General features: G+C 38.2%; 1 protein-coding gene across 3 annotated transcripts in view; it reads right to left on the minus strand.

Moving 5' to 3' along the window:
* Positions 1–3,074: 3,074 nt before the first annotated feature.
* Positions 3,075–13,130, minus strand: part of Mindy3 (MINDY lysine 48 deubiquitinase 3) — a 65,177-nt gene continuing 55,121 nt past the window's right edge. For all 3 annotated transcript variants that reach the window (XM_069990428.1, XM_069990429.1, XM_069990427.1), the window contains 3 exons: positions 11,667–11,754; positions 6,752–6,823; positions 3,075–3,989 (listed from right to left, as the gene is read on the minus strand). In XM_069990428.1, coding sequence (XP_069846529.1) covers positions 3,840–3,989; positions 6,752–6,823; positions 11,667–11,754 — 310 coding nt within the window. In that variant the 3' untranslated portion in view covers positions 3,075–3,839. The remainder of the gene's footprint in view (positions 3,990–6,751; positions 6,824–11,666; positions 11,755–13,130) is intronic.

Below are 13,130 nucleotides of genomic sequence, written 5' to 3' on the forward strand. Positions count from 1 at the left end.
CATTCTTAGTACTGCTTTCTCTCCACCCTCCCCTCTCCTCCATATTTTTTTGAGATAGAATCTTGGGGACTTTGTTCCCCAGGCTAGTCTGGAAATGTGATCCACCCAATTTCTGACTTCCACACATTAAGGATGTGGGCACTGTCACTGAACTCAGCTGTGGTTGAGGAGGGTCATAAATGTGTCTAGGCCCACCTCAAACCACATTCCTCCTGATTTCTGCCTTCCAAGTAGCTAGAATTACAAGTTGCAAAGGTGTGCAGCCTGTTTTTGGATCAGTCTTGCTTTTGATTCCACTGCGTTTTTCCCACAATCTAGTTTTAGGACATTTCATCACTTCCCCAACAAAACTACACCACTAGCAGCAATTCCCCAGTCCTGCTATTCTACTCCAACTCCACCTTAGTTCCTGGTAACTGTTAATCCATTTTCGATGGTTTGCCTTATCTGAAAGGTCCACATAAATACAATGATAAATGTAGTCTTTTTTTTTTGTAGGTCATGGGGCTTGAACTCTGGGCCTGTGCACTGTCCCTGAGCTCTTCAACTGAATACAAGTGCTCTACCACTTGAGCCACAGCACCACTTCCGGTTTTCTGATGGTTAATCGAAGAGTCTCATGCATGTTCCTGCTCAGGATGCCTTTGAACCATGATCCTCAAATCTCAGCCTCCTAAGTAGCTAGGATTATAAGCGTGAGCCACTAGCACCGGGACATAGTCTTTCTCTTTTATGCCAATCCTGGGGCTTATGCTCAGGGCCTAGGCACTATCCCTGTTTTTTTTTGCTCAAGGCTGGTGTTCTACCACTTGAACCATACCTCCATTTCTGGCTTTTTGGTGGTTAATTGGAGATAAGAGTCTCAGACTTATCTGCTCTGACTGAGTAATGATCCTCAGATCTAGCCTCCTGAGTAGCTAGGATTATATATGTGAGCCATGAGTGAGTACTTGGTCTAAAAGTAGTCTTTTTTGAGTAGCCTCATTCAGCATCATGTTTTCAAGGCTATCTATATTCCAACGTCAGCCATTTGTTTTTATTGATAATTAAAATTCAACTATATTTAAATTTGTGCTCTATCTGTGGATGAACATCTAGGTTGTTTCCATTGTTTGCTATTATAAATGACACGTTCTTGTTTCTCTTAGAAACAAGCAGGAGTGGGGATGCTGAGTTATCTCTGTGCTTAACTCCCTTCTCAAGTGTTCTGCCACTTTATATACACACAGCCACGTGTGATGATTCTCACATCTGCACATCTTCCTCCATGCTGTCTGTTTTTTTTTTCAATGAGTATGAAGTGGTATCTTGGTTTTGATTTTATTTCCCTAGTTCTACTAAGGCTGGCAAGCCTTTTCACATATTTATTGCTAGTGTCTGCCACATTTTGGGGCTGGCTCTGAGCCATGATCTTTCACCTATACCTTCCACATGGTTGGGATTAGGGCAATTTGCTACCATGTCAGCTTGTCAGTTGAGATGGAGGTCTTTTCACCAAGTTTGGCCTTAATCCAGGATTTACAGTCCTTGACTCCCAAGTAGCTGAGTTTATGGGCTTGAGATATTATACCAATCTGGCACTTTACCTTCTTTGATTATGTCATTTTAGGTACTTTTAAATCTTGAGAAAGTCTAATATCCTTTTTGTCTTCCAACCTTTTCTGTTGTGATGTGATTATCTGATGTGATTACGTGACCCACTGTTGCAGGGGACAACAGTGCCCATCTGACGTTTGTATTTTTAAATCCTATGAAAAACCTGCCCAACCCAAAGTCATGGAAACGTATTCCTGTTGTCTTATGTGAATTTCACCCTTTTAACTCTTAGAAGTATTTAACTCTTAGATTACTAGTACCTACTTTTTGTAGGTGTGAAAGGTCCAGCCGCATCCTTTTGCGTGTGTTTGTCTCAGTATTTTATCTCCTTTTATTTACTTTGGGTTTTGCCATTCTTGAAATGAAAGGCCAGCCTTCAAATTTCCAAAATTCCGAATTGTCTAATGTAGTTAAAGCTATACATTTCATCTTAAGCAGTAAGTATGTTGATTCTCACTGCAATTTCTTTTTGTCATTTGATTCTTTGAAAGTGCGCTAACTTCCTGACTTTCAGGATGCTTGATCTTCCATCATACTGCCAGTTCTGTGTGTGATGACTACAGATGACTGTTGGCGGTGGTACATCCACCTGGGAAAACGAGACCACGCTATGTATGTCTTAGTCATGCCTGTCCACTGAAGGTCTCAGCTGAGCTTCCGGATTGGGAAAGAACAAGCTGTCCCGCTGTGGTGCCATTGAACCATGTGAGTGACTACATTTGTGAGAATGTTACCTTCACATAAATAAACCTATAAAGACGATTTTATGCCAAGAAGCTTTGGGATGGTCTGTTGTAGTACAGCAATAGTAACAGAACTATACATACTATGTTATAGGTAGATGTTTATGAGATCTACCATAAACATCTAAATTCCATAAGAGAATCACATGAGAATTTACAATTTATGGAGCTAGTTAATTCTGACATAATGCACTTCATGTGCTTTCAGAAGCAGACAAGATTAGGCCAAAAAGACTGACTTTTTTACAGCCTGCATTTCAATAGTATACTCTTGGAACAGAATGTCAGCAAAATTACACATAAAATCTGGTCATTTTTTGTCCATGCTCCAATCTACTTACGTGTTTGTAAAAGGAAAAAAATAAAGCCCCAAACAAACATTCACACATGAGATACACTTCTCTGAAATGTGCAAGATCACACTGAGGAACTGCTTCCCAAGAGAAGGAAAGCAGGCCCTTCCAGCTCCCCACATTTCAATTGCTTGGCCTGAGCAAAGTGCTCTTCAGAGGACAGGGGATGAGGCTTCTATAGCTTAGCTCAACACAGCTGCCACCCAGAACTTGTGCTGACAGCGCAGAGTTAGCAGAGCTTTAGTGAAGCTTAACGCTTGGTCTCTCAGGGAAGGTCTTTTCTGAGCCCATGAAGAATTTTTACATAGTCTTCTCAGGGTTGCTAGGCAGAAAGGGTTAAAAGCATTTACTTATTTTAAGCTACTAATGTATGAATGCAAAGTTAAAGCTAAACAAAAAAAGTCTTTATTTAGGCTAGTAGCTAGGATCATAATAAATAATGCGATATACTAAGGTAATAACAGATGTTCTCATGCAGTCAGGTATACAAGAGAGCTGGCTTATGGGGCCATTGGAACACAGTGGGAAAAGTGTACTTAGCAATACAGCCAAAGTTAACAGTGTTAAGACTATCAAACATTCTTTTTTTCTATCATTTTAAAAAATACATCCCCTCTCCACCTGTGAGCAAGCGGGAAGTTCCTAGTTTGTAAACATGCCAGGGTTCTGTCAGCTGTTCAAGGACCAGGGTTGGTAATTTGGTACTCATCAGTATTTCTAATGGAAAAACAGATTTTAGAAAACAAGTAACAAAATCAATTCCTGCATTTCACTGTGGAGGCTAACAACAGAATGGGCCCAAAGGAAAAACCTAGAACAGAAGATTATATAAGTAGTGAATTTAATTCTTTTATGCTATTGTATTATGTTCGTAATTTGAGAGATGACCAATTATCTGTCTGCAAGTAATGAATTCTGATGAAAGCTTAATTTTGCTAATAAATTTCATAGAAAGGGTTAAAGTAGGATAACCTTTAACATAAAGCTTTAAAAACGAATAATTTAAACATATTTTAAACACCAAAATGTGTTTTGCTATTTACAGTTAATCAATGATACCAGTGTTTAGTTTAATTTAGCCATGTGCCGGTCATGAACCCCTCTGTTGTCATCTGTTATCAGTCTTCCTCATAAATATGTAGGCAAATCAGTTTAGGGAAGGCGAGCGATCTGTGGTCCAGAGTAATTCAATGCATGGCCATTTGGTTTGGAGACAGCGCTTGATAGGGGTGTCATCGGTCTGTAGCATCGTATCTTCAAACCCCATGACCACTGCAGTCCCTTCCACATACATTACCTGTGGGGGGGGAAGCCACACCAGTCAGATCACAATCTGAGCAAGTTCTTATGTGGGATACAAACAATTTTTACAGGCTGTAAGTTATGACATGCTTTTTCGTGTAGAACTTCACATCTACATTTGTTTTTAAAGAAATTATAAGCAGGAAATATCTGCAAATTAAGGTGAGAATAAAACTATAAATGAGATGGTGACACACATTTTAATTACTAGCCAACCAGTAAGCTTTAGAATTCAAGATCAGGATCCATTACAAAGTACACTCCAGTCACAGAGCATATACAAATTGATTCTGATCAGGAAAGCAGTGTTACACGACTCAATCTACACATCATGCTTTGGTTCTACCTACTGTGGGCACTGGGATACCCCGCTGCCTCAGGAGATGGAAAGCCACAGGGAAATACAGCTACGCCCTCTGAAAACAACTATTTTCTCCCTTTGGTTGAAATGGGTATCCAAAGCTGAAGACAATGAAAAACTGCTATTAAATATTTCTAAAGTTCAGTTCATGATTATACTTTATTCTGCAAATTTTTCATGAAGAAAAATCTTTAAAAAGATGCCAGGATAGAAGCAAAAATTAAGTCAAAGTAATCAGTACTTTACATGGGTTGGCAATTAGATACCAGAAAAAAAATTCTTTTAAAGAAAACAAAGTAAAATACTTGGAAGTAGTTATAACACTACAACCAACAAACACCCTTACTCATTATGAAGAGCTTCCATGGTATTCATTAAAAACCATAATTCCAATTCTTGGGTACTTTCAAAGGAATGAACAAATAGATCAGTTTCTTGCACAGTATGTATCATTAGTGTTATGTATTCAGTATGGCTGACTGAGATGACTGTATCATGTTCCAATAAAAAGGCCATAAGGTATTTAAAGAGTTCAAAGAATAACTTAATCAGCCTTAAAGGACAGTTTCTTTAACAGCACACTAAATACAGAAATAGAGTGTATTTTTTTTTTTATTACTACTAGGTCAGATTCTCATTTTTAGGAAGTTTAAGAGATACTTCTTCATGTGAAACACATTTTTTTGCATCTTTGGTTAATGTATTTATTACTTTGGTTAATGTGTTTATTTCTAATGTGGATTAAATATCTATTAAAACTTCGACTCACATTTTTCACTTCTCCATGCAAAAGTGATTCCTGTTGAAAAGCTGTCTCCACGGCCCAGAACTCCAGATGCTCACAGCATTGGAGCAGAAACCTGGGCGCTGCTCTGACTGACCCCTGGTGGCCTCATCTAGCTTTCTCTGCCTGGTGGCTCAGGCTCAGCATCCACTTGCTGCTTCCCTCGATGTTTTCAATAGGTCTTCACCATTAACTCTTAACATATCTAGCTCCTGAACAACTTCATGACATTCTATTTCTGCAAGTTAACGACAAACATGCTTTGCTTTTGAGTTATAGTCATCTGTCATGTTAATTCTATTCGATTTCTGATCTTTGTGTTAGTATGTCAGATGCCTGTGACAAGCATGATTTGGAAACTTACTATCCACAGGTAGCGTGGCCAAGCAGACCAAGGACAGGACTGGGAATCAGGAACTCAGTTCCAATCCCTGCTCTGTCAATGACTTGCTGTGTGACTCTGGGTGAGTCACTTAATCTCCCTGTCTCAGAGGCCTCATCTGTAAAATATGGATAATATTTGACTGACTACCTTGCAGGGACTGTGTAGATGAATAACTGTTGAATGATTACAAAGTACCTATTACAACAGCTCTGTAAAACTTCCAAGTCTAGATGAAGCACTCATTAATACACAGTAAGAAGCAACATGCAAATGTTCTGACAACTTATATTCTGATAGCAATAAATTGCATTTTGTGAAAATATGTTGAACATAATAAAACCTCTCAGATTTTCTGATTTGTACTAAAATTGTATTTCTACTTTACATTATAAAGTATTTTCTGTCGTCATTTCCAGTTTAGATACTTAGGAAATCAGCAAGTGGAGTTCAAATTGAAAAGGAAGGTTTGGCATTATTCCAATATTAATTGTATATCCACTATGACTGATATTTGATCAAATGCACATAGAACAGACATACCACATGTGTGCACAAGATTGGTATTTAACCTGGTGGTACACTGGAAAGATGCACCCACATGCTTTTGCCTATGGTTTTACAAATGTCAGTAGCAAAGCATACTGAGTAAAAAGCCTACTGGGCAAGACCATGAGTTTGAACTGGACTTTTAAGTTTCTATTCTAATTCTGCCATTCCGGGCTGCTTGACTTCGGGACATTACTTACCTGTGCTCAGTTCCCTTCTCTGTCCAGTGAGATACACAGGCACAGGCAATATTTACTTGATAGGATGGTATAAAACTTAAGATTAGGGAAAGACTTAATACAATTCTAGGTAGATGCTCAATAAATACTAGCCATTATGATTATTTTAATCCCTTAAAGTATTAAAAATCTCTCTCTGAATATAAGTAACAGTAATGGCTTTCACTGGCTAAACCATAAATACTGATTTATAAATGCACACAAGGCAGGGTAACACTATACATGCACATGTAGTTCTGTCAATAAACTATTGTTCAAAGCCCACTTCAGAGCCAGATTAGTCAAACTGAATATGGTTAATTCTAGAATATGTTGTGGTATAGAGATTCTTGGAATAATTTCATGGGTAGCAACTGTAGGGGAATGAGACATTGTTAATACTCACTCGTATATGTATTTCATCAACCGAGTTGAAGGCAAATTACTATGTGAACTCTCATACCTTTTCATTATAATTTGATTGCTTCAGTCCATTGTAGTGGTAGACAGTAAATGATTCTGGACCACTGGAGCCCTAATATAAACAAAGTGCTATTAAAACTTTGTTTCAGGCAGTGGCTAATTAGCAGTGAAGACAAATGCGAGTTCCTGACATCTTCATTCTTTCACTGGGAATCATGTGAAACAACACAAAACAGAAAGCCTAAAAGCAGAAAGGCTGCTTTTAGAAAGAGACTGGGAAGTAGGGGTGTGCTGATTTTCATGACAATCTCTTCTGCATACATTTATGTTTTCTGCTATATGCCTTTTTAAAAATTTTACTTCATTTTTATTTTTTTGTTGGTCGTGGGGCTTGAACTCTAGGTCTGGGCGCTGTCCCTCAGCTCTTCCGCTCAAGGCCAGCGCTCTACCACTTGAGCCATTTCCAGTTTTCTAGTGGCTTTTTGGAGATGAGTCTCACGGACTTTCCTGTGCAGGTTGGCTTTGAACTGTGATTCTCAGATCTCAGCCTCCTGAGTAGCTAGGATGACAGGCGTGAGCCACCAGTGCCTGGCTGCCTTTAATTTTTTAAAGGATAAACTTCTTTAGAAAGCTCCTAAAACACACCTTTGTCTTTTCTCTTGTAAATAACTTGTTCTTCATAAATACATGGTATTATTTTTATCAAAACAATACTTTTAATCTAGCCCACAATATTGATTGAAGTGCCATTTGGATAGTTAACATTTAATCAGTGCAAGGAGCAATGAGAGATCATACACAGTGCTGAAAGAGACTTTCAACAAACAGACAACATTCCATGAAGAAATCATATCCTAAAAATCACTACCAGACTAAATTTCCACAACAGATCAAGTTCTTCTGTCTTAACCTAGCATTCAAGTCTGTGGATTGGAATGTGCTTGGATCCCAGTCATTACCCTCAGGACCTACAGAGTCTTCAGTACCTATCCCCTTTACCTTCTGATGTATGCAGGGACAGACATGTAACCCAAGTAGGGTTAGAGTTCCTCCTTATTATTCCAACTGGAACTAAGGGAAGAGAGTTGTTGGCAACTGTGGCTCTGGCTCCTAGAGAAAGGAAGATGAGAGACCCTGGGCAGTGCTCCTGACCTCTGCGCCAGTCTCTGACATTCCACGTTCCTACAGCCACCTTCCCTTAATGGGGCTTGCTGCTTCAATTTCCTTGAGCTGTCTTTCCCATTTAAGGTTGTGTGGTATTATTTACAAGCAAGACTACTAGAATAAAACACAACCTATTTTACCTTTTCAGTCTTATCTCTAACTACTCAACTTTCTGAATTCTGTTTTAGACAAACATGACTCATTTTCCCACGAAAAAGATTTTTTTTTGTTGGCCTTCTGCACATTTGTGAGCTTTTTTATTCCTAAAATGAGCTCCTCTAGTTCCTCCCCCTCGTTTTTTAAAAGATCTGCTTCAAGCTAGCATTTTCTGGAAAGCTTTTCCTGAACACACACTAGTTGGATTCTATACTATTTTGGCAGCTCTATAAATAAAAGTTGCCAGAATAATTGGAGAATAGATCATATATTACTTTGCATTATCTTTTCTAATGTTACTGGAAGACTTTAAATTTTTAACTCCTTTAATTTTCCATGTTTTATGTTCCTGACTAAAATCTAAGCCTCCATATTTTTGTACCCTACTCAACATACCAAATAGAAAAACTAGAGTATGTGATCATTTAATTGTATATACATAAGTCAATGCAATTAGTTCCTAGAAGTGTAATTTGGTTGTTGCTGCTCTGAATTTGAATTAAGCATTTTACTATAATTGAATACAATTTATATTTTGTAGCTATAATTATTTACAATGGCATAAAATACAGAAACACTGGCAACAAGGTAGTGTGATATGGAGAAGTGCTTAGACTGGCATTACAAAGAACCCTGTTGGATAGGTTCGCGAATCCTATTCCTTGTTGCCAAATGGGAAAAATAATAGTACTTAATTTATATTAAGGCACAGAGTGCCTGGTGCATATTACATGTTTGATAAATAGGAGCTGCCTCTCGTCCCACTCTAAACAAACTGTCCTGGAAAGTTTACAGCTATTCCCACTTTCCCCCCTGTGTGGGCTTCTACTCAGAAAGCTCTTCCCATGCAGCTAGCTATAGTATTTGTAAAGATTACTGTAGTCTCCTGCTGCCATTCCAGTTTCAGATGTGTGACTTTATTTCATTTGTTTCTGGCTAAGGAGCTGCTTACTGAGTTACCATTATTATGTTAGGTACGAAGTAGAAGTCATATGATTGGTCTGGGAAAGACCTGTGACTTGAAGTCTCAGTTCTTTCAGGAAGTGAAAAGGTAGGGATGGAACAAGTCTTCCATTGAGGTAGCTGTTCTCAAACTTCATTTTCTATCAGAATCACCTTCAAAGTTTTTTGACTTATTAGTTGTGGGGCATGGCTTGAGAATCTGCATTTGTAACAAGTTTTGTTTTTTTTTTAAGAAACCTCATTTTGAGAACGTACTGCTCTAAGGGAAGGAGGATCAGGGCCACGTGCTTCGGGTGAGGAAAGTACATGAACTAAATAGGAGTGCTGAGACAGACCAGCTCAGATGGAGAGTATGTCCAAAATAGCAGGGAAATCAGCCCAACTAAACAAACTAAGGGGAACAAATAGTACAACCAAATGAAAATGTCTTGTTTCATGAAAAATTAGGAGAGGAATAGAGCTCTCTTTTATTACCTCAAGGAAGAGTACAATTAAAATGTAAATTCCTTGAGCTAGTAAGTTGTCATGATTATAAGCAGCATTTATTTATACTAAGTTACATATAAATCCATAATTTCAAAAAGAATCCAATCAGAAAGCTCCTTTTAACATCTTACAAAGCTGAATTAAAAACTCAGAAAATTTCATTATAATTAAGAAATCAGTATCTGTAGCAAATGTTCAACAGCAGCCTTCTGGAAATACTAAAATATGATTGCTTCTAAGTTTTTAAGTGCAGCCAGGTTGGGGCTGGTTGCTCACACCTGTAATCCTAGCTTCAGAAGGCGGAGATCGAAGGATCATCGTTTGAAACTAGCCAGGGAAGGAAAGTCAGTTCATGAGACTCTTATCTCTAATAAATTACTCAGAAAAGCCAGAAGTAGTGCTGTGGCTCAAGTGGTAGAGCGCTAGCCTTGAGCACAAAAAAGCTCAGGGACAGTGCTTAGGCCCTGAGAATAGCCTGAAGGCCAGCAAAACAATAACAACAAATAACAACAAAAACAACAGCCAGGCGCCCGGTGGCATGCCTGTATTCCTAGCTATTCAGGAGGCTGAGATCTGAGGATCACTGTTCAAAGCAGCCCTGACAGAAAGGTCCATGAGACTCTTATCTCCAGTTAACCACCAGAAAACTGGAAGTGTCGCTGTGGCTCAAGGGTAGAGCACTTGTCCTGAGCTGAAGAGCGCAGGGACAGGGCCTAGGCCCAGAGTTCAGGACCAACGACTGACAAATAAAACAAAAAAACTTAACAATAACAAAAGTAAATTAAGTGATATAATTTATAAAGCTTTGTCAAGAAAGATAAGCATGATTATAGATTCCTGAAAGGAACTAAAAAAAAAAAAAAGAGAACCTTAAGTAGTTGGAATGTAACAGACAGAAATTACAACCCAACAGTGTCTTTCCAATAATTTCAGAACACAAATTATTTTTTCCACTAAACATATACAAGTTTGAAAAGGTCCACTTGCTTATAGTTTGATATTCTGAGTGACTTTTTGAACTTTTGTCACTTTATTCACAGTACCCATAACAGGTTTAGAAAATGAGTTCTTGTTAAAGATAATTTAACGGACACATCAAATTAACAATGATATCTCCAAACTAAATAATTATCTTGAAGTATTCCTTCAACTTTAAATAATAAGTTTTCTACTTATCAGCATATTTATAACAGTCAGAACAGCATTTCCATTGGAACAAAGAACTTCAATTTAAACGATGCTGATAACCAATGAAATGCCAAAATACAACTAGGATGTATGATTCAGTTCAATAGTAAAATGTTTCACTTAGATAAAAAATGACAAATGAACACAGAAATGGCTGGGTAGTAATACAGATGTAACTAGCATAGGTTCCTAATAATGCCCCGGAAGGAAGTGGTACAGCTCTATGCCAAAACCCAAACCCAAACCCAAGCTTTTCTATCAGGCAGCGAAATGGTTCACAGCTAGGAACTCTTACCACCTATAAATCAATCACCTTTATGTTTTTTCCTACTATTTAAAAACTTTGAAAAATATATATGCAAATCCATTAACAGTTACTGAAAAAATAAAGGGATAGAAGTAAGTGGTACAAGGGAATCTCTTTTTCTTTTTTTGGTCCTGGGGCTTAAACTCGGGGCCTAGCACTGTCCCTGAGCTTTTTTTTTTTCAATGTTAGTGCTCTACCACTTGAGCTACAGCTCCACTTCTGGCTTTTAAGGTAGATAATTGGAGATAAGAGTCTCATGGATTTTCCTTCTTTGAACCACAATCCTCAGATTTCAGCCTCCTGAGTAGCTAGAATTACCTGTGTGAGCCACTGGCACCTGGCATTCTTCCAACTTTTATTCCTATTTCCAACAGTATTTTATACAAATATATACGCTATTCTCTCCTGAATCAATCTCCCTACAAAGCACTGAACAGCTCTACTGATACCTTCAGTACCCTGCTGCACCTGTACTAATACCCTCAGAGCACTGCACTACTATATAGATATACATATAACCTGTGATCTCATTACATGGAAAAGTATACATATGTGTGTATATGTGAGTGTATACACGTGTGCATATATGACACCTTCTCAGCGTCATATAGACATGTCAAGACATTTTAAAGGAGCTGAGAAATAGCAAACAATCACAGATAATAATAATGGATTTCCTTGACTATGTTACCTGATCAGGAAAAAATTCTTGAAGAAATGGTCCCAATAATATGATTCCTAATCCTTCTGGATCTAATTTATTCTTCATGAGATTTATACTATGGAGAGAAAAGAAGAAAAACAGTGGATACCCAAATGGAGAAAAACAAACCCTTTTTTCTTTCAGAATTAAATTACTGGTACTGCAACACATTCAACCGCCAACAATTCTAAGAGCTGTTCTTTTTAGACCTTAATGACAAATACACAGGAATGACATTTAATTTGCCAAAACTTGGTTATTTTTAAACCAGAGTAATCTGTTACTATTTAAAATTTAAATTATGACGATGACTTTGGAATATTGCTCCTTATTAGGTAAAGTCATTTAAAAATCATGGCTTAGAAAACTCAGGCTCGTAACTTCCTAAAGGAACATTCTCTCTGTTTCATAGGTATGCTTGAATTTAACCATCAAATGAGGCATTTAACTTACAACCATGTTTACTTCAAGCCCAAGGAGAAAATAAACATGTCAAAGGGATACATTACATAATCTAAAACATCTCGTAAAAACCTGACTTCAGTAACTAAATGAGATAAATACTTCAAATTATTCGACCTTGTAACTTGAAGGTTAAAGAGGAGATACAACCCTGGAGCTTGAGAACAGTGAGTCTCAGTAAGTGGCACATTTTATTGGTGCAGCAGCTACAGTGAGATACCTCAGTGCAGAGCCCACCATAGGTGTAGCTGAGACTGATCAAAGCATTTTCATGGCTGACAAGAGAGAGGCAGACGAGTGCGTGGCAGATTGAAATGAAAATGTCTGTTCAGGAAGGTTTTCTTCATGCTATCTTAAACTAAAAAAGCTGAGTTAAATTTGGCTTATGCAACAAGAAAAACATTGTGTCTGGGGTCTCTAAGGGGTTCTGGTTAACCAGTTTCCCAAGGGACCTCCTCTCTCTTCTGGCCACTGGAGTCCAAGATGGACTTTAGACACATCCTATGACTCCTAGGACTTACAGTCAGCAGCTCAGAGGACTGCCTGCCCAGGAAGTTTTCCACCTGAAGACCATTCTCAGTGTTAGGGGAAAAGTTTCTCGTTATTGCACCTGTATTCAGTTGGGGTCACTTACCAGGTGGTTCTTTCATAAAGGTGTCTAACCCTCCTTGTTAGGCTAAGTGTTCGTCTAAGGGTTATAGAAGTTGCACCTGTGCTAAAGCAGCCTCATCTGGAGACCCCAGCTGCATGCACCCAGTATCTGCTCCTTGAGATGCCTGCCTGTGGGGGCATATGGCTATCATGGATGACTCCTACATCATGAAATATCCAGTGTATTACACCAAGGATAGACCCTTTAGTAGGTCTGGGCAAGGCCAGAAGGTTATGTCTTAAGACAAAAGAAGGCAAAGCAAATTATATTTCTATACTTAACTCATTTCTTCATATGGTCTAGTTAATGAATCGTATTTTACAAATGTAGACCAAAGC

Source organism: Dipodomys merriami, unplaced genomic scaffold (genome assembly GCF_024711535.1).
Source record: "Dipodomys merriami isolate MVZ:Mamm:240054 unplaced genomic scaffold, mDipMer1.0.p SCAF_4, whole genome shotgun sequence".
Lineage (NCBI taxonomy): Eukaryota > Metazoa > Chordata > Mammalia > Rodentia > Heteromyidae > Dipodomys > Dipodomys merriami.